Below are 7,691 nucleotides of genomic sequence, written 5' to 3' on the forward strand. Positions count from 1 at the left end.
TTTACGATACAGCCATCAAAGGGATGGTGAAACATATTTTCCAAGGTAAGGCTATATCAAAATCTTTAATTGTATTACATATCCGAATCCCATTTTCTAATAAGTATCATAATATAATTATATGGTTTCCATAGGATACAACGTAACTATATTAGCTTATGGTCAAACTGGAAGCGGTAAAACTCATTCAATGGGCACCAACTACGATGAAACAGAAGATTGCGGTGTTATACCACGTGCAGTAAATGACATATTCACTATAATTTCATCCAAGGAAGATTGGAGTTTCAGAGTCACAGTTTCGTTTATGGAACTATATCAAGAACAATTATACGATCTGTTAACTGAGAAACAACGTAGTCAATCTGTCGTTGATATTAGAGACGATGGGAAAAATATAAAAGTTGCTGGAGTTGTGGAAAAAGAAGTGGAGAATGCAAGAGAAACATTGGAATGTTTAATGCAGGGATCTCTAGGTCGTGCAACTGGTGCTACAGCAATGAATGCCCAGAGTAGCCGCAGCCATGCCATTTTTACATTATGTGTACATCAACAAAAAAAGAATGACCCTAATACAGCAACAACAGCAAAGTTCCATTTAGTAGATTTAGCTGGATCCGAGCGTAGTAAAAAAACGCAAGCAACCGGCGAGAGATTCAAGGAAGGTGTCAATATAAACAAAGGTCTATTAGCATTAGGCAATGTTATATCGCAATTAGGCGACGCTGGGCCCTCGTCTTACGTTGGTTATCGAGACAGTAAACTCACCCGATTGTTACAAGACTCCCTTGGAGGTAACTCCATGACCCTGATGATAGCATGCGTTAGTCCAGCAGATTACAACTTGGACGAAACTTTGAGTACGCTAAGATACGCGGATAGAGCGCGAAAAATAAAAAATAAACCTATAATAAATCAAGATCCACAAGTTTTAGAAATAAATAGGTTGAATAAATTGGTGCAGGAATTGAAGCTTGCTTTGGTAGGTCAAGAAATTGGAATATCCTGTCCAGCTGAGCATCGAGAACTTGAAGAAAAAAATCAATATTTACGAAATAAGATAAGAGATTTAACGGAAAAACTACACGCAAATTTAATCGAAGTTGTAGTCATGCATGAAAGAGCAGAACTAGCTGAAGAAGCTAGAGAGAAAATTGAAACAGATATGGCGAAAATATTAAAAGATTGCAAAGAACTTTTAGACAATTTCGATCAAAATGTTGGTACATATACCGAACATCGCGCGCAATTAGAGGCTATATATATGGAAATTCTGAGTAAGTAGCGTTATTAGTTTATTCTTATTGCTTAATATAAGTAAATTAAAAACAAAATTGTAAAAATAATACTTATGTTCTACTTTTGTTTTATCAAATAGATATTCAAAACGATCAGAAAAAAACGTCCGAGGAACTCATAAATTGTGGAATATCATCTCTCAGCTCAAAAACATTTGACGATAACGAGAATTTAAAACAGACTTCTGAAGGAGAAACGAGTCTCGAAAATCCAGACAGTTTAGACGATATCGACATGAAACAGGAAGAGCATACTCTGCTTCAAGTCAAAAGGAATAACGAAGTACAAAACATAAACAAAGAACTAGCTATTAAAGAAAGTCTTATGAGCAAATTGTTGAAAGACTCTTCTCAAATAATTGATTACTCCAAAGAAAAACAAGAAATGGAACAAGAGATAAGAGCACTCCAGGCAGAAAGAGAAGAGCTCACGCAAGCACTGCAAAATATTCAAGCAAAAAATGTTAGCTCAAAGTAAGTAATTCGATAGTATGCGATAGTATGCGTTACGGTTTTCTAATTTATTTTGTATATTTACAGGTTGGCGGAAAGTCGTCGGAAGAAAGTACAAGAATTAGAAAAGAAGATAGGAGAACTGAGGCGCAAAGTTACGGAACAAGACAGAATAGTCAAAATGAAAGAGAAACAAGATCAACAAATAAAAAATCTATCGAACGGAATGCAGCTGTTGAAAAAAACTAGGGTTCAATTGATTAGGCAAATGCGAATTGAGTCTGATAAATTCGCAAAATGGAAGGAATCTAAAGAGAAAGAAGTGAATAAGTTGAAAAATCAGAATATGAAGCAAACCAACGAAGTAACGCGTTTGAAGATGTGGCATAGTAAACAGGAAACAGTTTTCAAAAGAAAAATGGAGGAAGCTTATGCGATCAACAAAAGATTGAAGGTAACGAATTAAGAAAAGTTATGAATGCAGTACCTTTATATTAATATCTTTTTTCTTTTAGGAAGCACTCGATTTGCAGAAAAAAACAGCAATGAAGAGAGAAAAAATGAATAATAAATCGGAGAAAATTAAAAATTGGCTGCAGCAAGAGTTGCACATATTGGAGAGCACAGTTGATGCTGAACATACTCTTGAAAATTTGATGCAAGATAGAGCATCGCTGGCTTCTATGCTAGATAAGATTCGAAATAGTAGCGATGCAAACGAGGAAAAGATTTCCGAACTTACAGACTTCATAGATCTGCGTAACACTCAAATTAGCGATCTGCAACAAAAAATAGTTGAGTCGGATCAGGGTAAGAATATCGTATGTTAAATACATAGTTTATGCGTTTATCTATTATATCGTTATTCGCAAGCAATTAACGATGATACCTCCACGTGTATTTTTCTGATTAGAAAATAGGAAGTATTCCAGATGGCAACAGATACACACAATGGATGATGCAAAAACAGCATTAAAAATATTATTTAAACATACCGCTGAAAATAGGCGAAAACTGTGCGCAAAGGAATTTGAATACAAGGATCTTATGGTTTGCTATCTACTTTGCGTTCCGTTTATTGATTTGGTTTGTTATTAATCTTAAATTAATATAATGGGAATATTAAATGTAATTTTAGGAGAAGTTCGAAGAAGTGCGGGCGACGGAAACGGAAAGGCGTTTTTCAGAACAGCTCGCTTTAAACGAAAGCACAAGTCGCGTTGTAGAACTTAAAAACGAGGAAATTGCTAAATTAAAAGAAGAATTGGAAAAGTACAAGGAAAAATGTCAACGTCTAGAGCCAACAGTTAGTACACTCCTTTATCTTTGTTAATATTGCTTGCAATGAAAAATTCCACTTTCTTTTTTCTCTCCAACAGGTTTTAAGCGACAGCTCAGATAATATTAAAAAATCGAAACCTAAAGTCAAAAAACAGACATCCAGACTTGTGGAATTGGTTGATGCAAATACCTGTCCTCTGTCAGATGACAGTATTACCGAGTGCGACGATACGGAGAAAGATCCAGATTGGATACACACACCACTGTACAATCGGATACGAAAGCTTCAGGTAGTTAAAGGAACAGATCAAAATGATTACCTATGATTCTTCATTGTAAAAATATCGCCAACACTTCAATATTTATTTCTAGAATACAACTAGAAACTCTTCGCTGGACCGCACGACAGTGAAACGAACATCGGATGGTGATATAAAATGCAGTTGTAAAACGAATTGTTCTACGCGTGTTTGCAGATGCTTTAAGAATAAGACTCTGTGCCTTAATTGTAGCTGCAATCCGGAACTGTGTAAAAACAAAGATACAAATAATGTAAGTTGATAATTAATTTTATCGATAAATTTTTAATATTAGTAGCATTCTAATTAACAGTCTAATTAACTGTTCTTTTCAGTTCAATCGGAATTTATTCGTTGACAATGACGAAAACAAAGAAACTGATGAACTAATAAAGAAACAAAAGTATGTTTCAACAATACTTTCATAATCGCTTGTGTAATATTTACTAAAATCTCGATTTTTTTCTTCCGATAGGTTGGTGGAGTCGCATCTATAAAAGGGACGTGAATTTAGTTAAAAACCAATTTATCGCATTTCATTGGATCAGCATACTGTTACTAGATAGATACATATATATTTATTCCAACCAAGAAATGGACTTTGTTACAAATCTCCTAATCATAGCATACTGTTGCTACTATTTGTATATAAAATGAGCGACTGTTATTTAATGATGTATTTCATAGTACTAGAGCTAGCGAACAATGTTTTATTCCATTTCATATTGAAACCTAATTGCTTTATGTTACTTTAGACTAAGCCTATTTGATATTATTTCTCAGTATTTATTATTTGTATATAAACAAAAAGTGTTACAATCTTGTTACATATAGTTAGAAATTTTTATTTCAAGGAAACAATTACAGGCAGATAAAGCGGTAAATTCTGCCACATGATGGAAACATGGAAATTATTTTATAACGTAATTCAACTAATACGAATATTCTAAATTTTCCGTGGCAACTAAGGACCCCACTCTCACGAATACACTAGTTACCTCCCTGGCGCTTCGTGCACTACGCATGCGCACAACCTTACGAGACTAGCGCGTGTAAATTAAATTTGACAAAATATGTGATTGAAATTAAGACTTGGAGTTGCACTTTTTCAAGACTTTTTCATTCAAATGAGAATTTTGTTTATGTTTTTCTATGAAGAACATTCAATTGTGAATGGAGATCAATAATTATAGTACACAATGCATTACAAAATTAATGCTTCGGTATATAGGGTGTCCCAAAAATGTTGTAACACTTTGAAAGGGGTGGTTCGGGAGGCAATTTGGAACAACTTTTTCATTAGCGAAAATATTATCCGAGGCTTCGTTGAGGAGATATTGGCGGAAAACACTGACCAATCAGCGGGCGCTCCATTGGGATACTCGCGCTCTGATTGGTCGGGGCGTGCGGCCGCCTCGCGCTCTAATTGGTCGACGTTTGTGTATGCTCCCGGTAAAATTTGAACTCCATAGCACTCCATATTTGGTCATCGCGAACGTTATGGAACTGACCACTTGGTGCATGATCGAACAGAATTGAACGTGAACAAAACCGAAGATATCGCCATGGATGTAAACAAAAGGTAAATCATTTTTTTTTTTATAAAAATATTAAAGAATTATTCAAAATGATTTAAGTCGGATTTTATTAATATATATGAAAACTCGTGCTTTTTTACAGTACGAAAAGGTGGTCCTCACGCTTTCTTTTATCATTCCAACCGGTTGGGACTTTTTCAATATCTTTCTTTTTTTGTCATCTAGTAAATTAATTGTAATTCCTAAAAAAAATTTCAAATTCCAAAAAAAGGAATTGAGTCTTAAAAGTTGTTCGAATACTTTTTCAGTTCATTGTACATTATTGATTGTAATCATACCTTGATAAAATCTCGAAAATTATTGTTTAATCATTAATGTTTTCTTTATTTAAATTTATGTTTATAGATGCCACAAAGTATGTGCTATCTGGGGCTGCAGAAGCAACAAGAAGCGCATGTTTCGGTTCCCCTGTCCGCTGAAAAAGAAAGACAGGTGCATGCAGTGGATAATAGCTTCAAGAAGGGAGGATTTTCTACAGCTTCCCCCGAAGGTAGTGAATAACAAAGTGTTGTGCGATATTCATTTTGAAGATCGCTATCGCTTCACGAAAAATCTCACGAGGGACGCAATACCAACCTGCAACTTACCAAGTAATAATTGACTGCACACTTTTTAATGTATATTTAACAAATTTTCAATGGAAATATTTAATAAATTCTATTAACACCAATTAGCACCTGCTGCATCTGTCGAGCCACAGGAGGAAATTGTAATGGAAATTACAGAAGGAGAAGAACGTAAGTTTTCGGTCTCTATACATATGATAAAATAGTATACAAACTACATTAATACACTACGTATAAATGAGAAGACCTCCAGCATTAAGTGTATACAATGTTATATAATTTTGTTAGTATAGATCTACCAGGACAGTTTGGTCCCAGGATAACGTCAGACTAAAGAGCAGCATGGGACTTCAGGACAACATGAGACTTCAGAACAGTATGGGACTTTAGGACAACATGAGACTTCAGAACAGTATGGGTCTTCAGGACAATGTGAGACTACAGAACAGCATGGGACTGAAAGGACAGCGTAGGACTGAAGGACAATATTGAACCTGGAACCAGTAAAGACTCCTGCGCACTTGCCTTTAATGTGCTTCCTGGATCATCCAGAGGTTAGTGTACTACTTTACAATAATATTATCTTCTATTAGATTCCTTTTTTTAGTTACAATAGGTATTCAGTATTATGTGTGTCATTTAAAAGGTGCTTCTATTAATTCTTTGTTACAATTACAGATTGTGCTGTCCAAAGGGGTCAACTCCAAGCAGCCAGCAGAGTATGACCTTAATAAATGTTTAGAATTTAGCTATTTCGGCTTTTCGTAACATTAGTTTTTTTAAAAGAAAGCTCGCTAGATAGTAAACATCCAAAGGTACTGCACAGTTGGATTAGGACTCATAAAAATTTAAAATTTTTAAAATTTCATCTGCGTGATCTTGGTTTTGTTGAATTTATTACGCCTAATTTGAAACAAGATGCGCTTGAAAATTTTTTCGGACAAATAAGGCAACACGGTGTTCGTAATACTAATCCAACTTGCAGAGCCTTTCACTCATACACATATAAGTCTACTTTCAATTCTTGATTTTTTAAATTTGTGTTCTATTTATTGTACATCATTTTCTTAATTACTATTTTTTGTCAATAATTAAAACTCTGCTTTTTGTCAATATTCATTTTTTACATTTATGTTGTCCAAGCCGAGGCTTGGGTGGGACCCAATGGCACCATCGTCTGTGATGGGTGCCATTGGACCTTCTCAGAAGTGGAGGCACAACAATACGCACCAGCACATGTACATCGGCTGGTGCGAGAAGGTCGCCTGGCCCATGCAGCGGCCCGCTGCCTGGAGTGCCGGAGACGGGCACTAAACAGAAGCAACCCGGATCATTGCCTGCAATGTATCGCAGCCATCGCTGCGACACCATGGGTCGAGCTGGCGGTGCGGCCCGTGATACTAGTACCGTCGCACAGAACCCAGCCCCTTCCCCCAAGCCCCGAATAATATTATTATTATTTTATATTACTATGTTATATATATTATTTACTACATATATATTATATTATCTCACCATTATATATTACTTTTATTATTATATTTATATTATATTATATTATATTCATTGCGTTACGAATGTTATGTAAAAATTTAATCGATTCGCTTTAAGTTCTGACCGTTTATCGGTGATTACGATAACGCGCATTCCAACGCCCGTCTAACATCTCTCCCATGTCAATAAAAAGTTTTATACATAAAAGCAAAAAGAAAAAATATATGTCAGTCAGTTATGTAGTAAGCGTTCGATGAAAAGGTCAGAAGAAAAATATAAAAATTATTCTAAGATGACATAACGATTATGGGTAAATATAAAAATAATGATAAGAAAAATATAAAAATTATTCTAAGATGTAATGGTAGTCTGGGCCGGGGGTAAGGGGGGACGCTGTTTCGTATACTTTAATACGCGGCCGTACCGCCAGCTCTGCCCAGGGTATGAGGGCAATTGTCCTAATACACGGGAGGCATTCCTCCGGGTTGCCCCTGTCCAGTGCCCTCCTGTTTAAATATATAAATAATTATACAAATAACGGAAAAGAATATACGAAATAATGATAAGAAAAATATAAAAATTATTCTAAGATTATATATACAGGGTGTCCCAAAACTCGGGGAGGAGTCGGAAATGGGAGGTAGCTGAGACGATTCTGAACAACAATTTCCTTTGCAAAAATGTCGGATGGGGCTTCGTTAA

The 7,691-nt window shown here is 35.4% G+C and overlaps 2 protein-coding genes across 3 annotated transcripts; both read left to right on the forward strand.

Annotated features, from left to right (window-relative positions):
• Positions 1-5: 5 nt before the first annotated feature.
• On the forward strand, positions 6-4,160 carry LOC128882317 (chromosome-associated kinesin KIF4-like; the record flags this gene model as incomplete). The annotated part of the gene is made up of 11 exons (XM_054133896.1): positions 6-45; positions 135-1,277; positions 1,379-1,772; positions 1,839-2,205; positions 2,267-2,561; positions 2,665-2,801; positions 2,890-3,057; positions 3,131-3,322; positions 3,405-3,584; positions 3,667-3,734; positions 3,807-4,160. Coding segments are annotated over 11 exons (3,006 nt in total), but the record flags the coding sequence as incomplete, so codon positions are not given.
• A 138-nt stretch (positions 4,161-4,298) lies between these two features.
• Positions 4,299-7,015, forward strand: LOC128882316 (uncharacterized). 2 transcript variants are annotated; one of them, XM_054133894.1, is made up of 5 exons: positions 4,299-4,913; positions 5,275-5,519; positions 5,604-5,666; positions 5,789-6,049; positions 6,174-6,314. In XM_054133894.1, the coding sequence occupies exons 1-4, from the start codon at positions 4,897-4,899 to the stop codon at positions 5,827-5,829; spliced, it is 366 nt and encodes a 121-aa protein (XP_053989869.1). In that variant the 5' UTR covers positions 4,299-4,896; the 3' UTR covers positions 5,830-6,049; positions 6,174-6,314. The 2 variants fall into 2 exon arrangements, 1 of the variants encoding a protein (XP_053989869.1); XR_008458348.1 differs by lacking the exon at positions 4,299-4,913 and having other exon boundaries at positions 5,235-5,519; positions 5,784-6,049; positions 6,174-7,015.
• Positions 7,016-7,691: the final 676 nt, after the last annotated feature.

Source organism: Hylaeus volcanicus, unplaced genomic scaffold (genome assembly GCF_026283585.1).
Source record: "Hylaeus volcanicus isolate JK05 unplaced genomic scaffold, UHH_iyHylVolc1.0_haploid 10359, whole genome shotgun sequence".
NCBI classification, from domain to species: domain Eukaryota; kingdom Metazoa; phylum Arthropoda; class Insecta; order Hymenoptera; family Colletidae; genus Hylaeus; species Hylaeus volcanicus.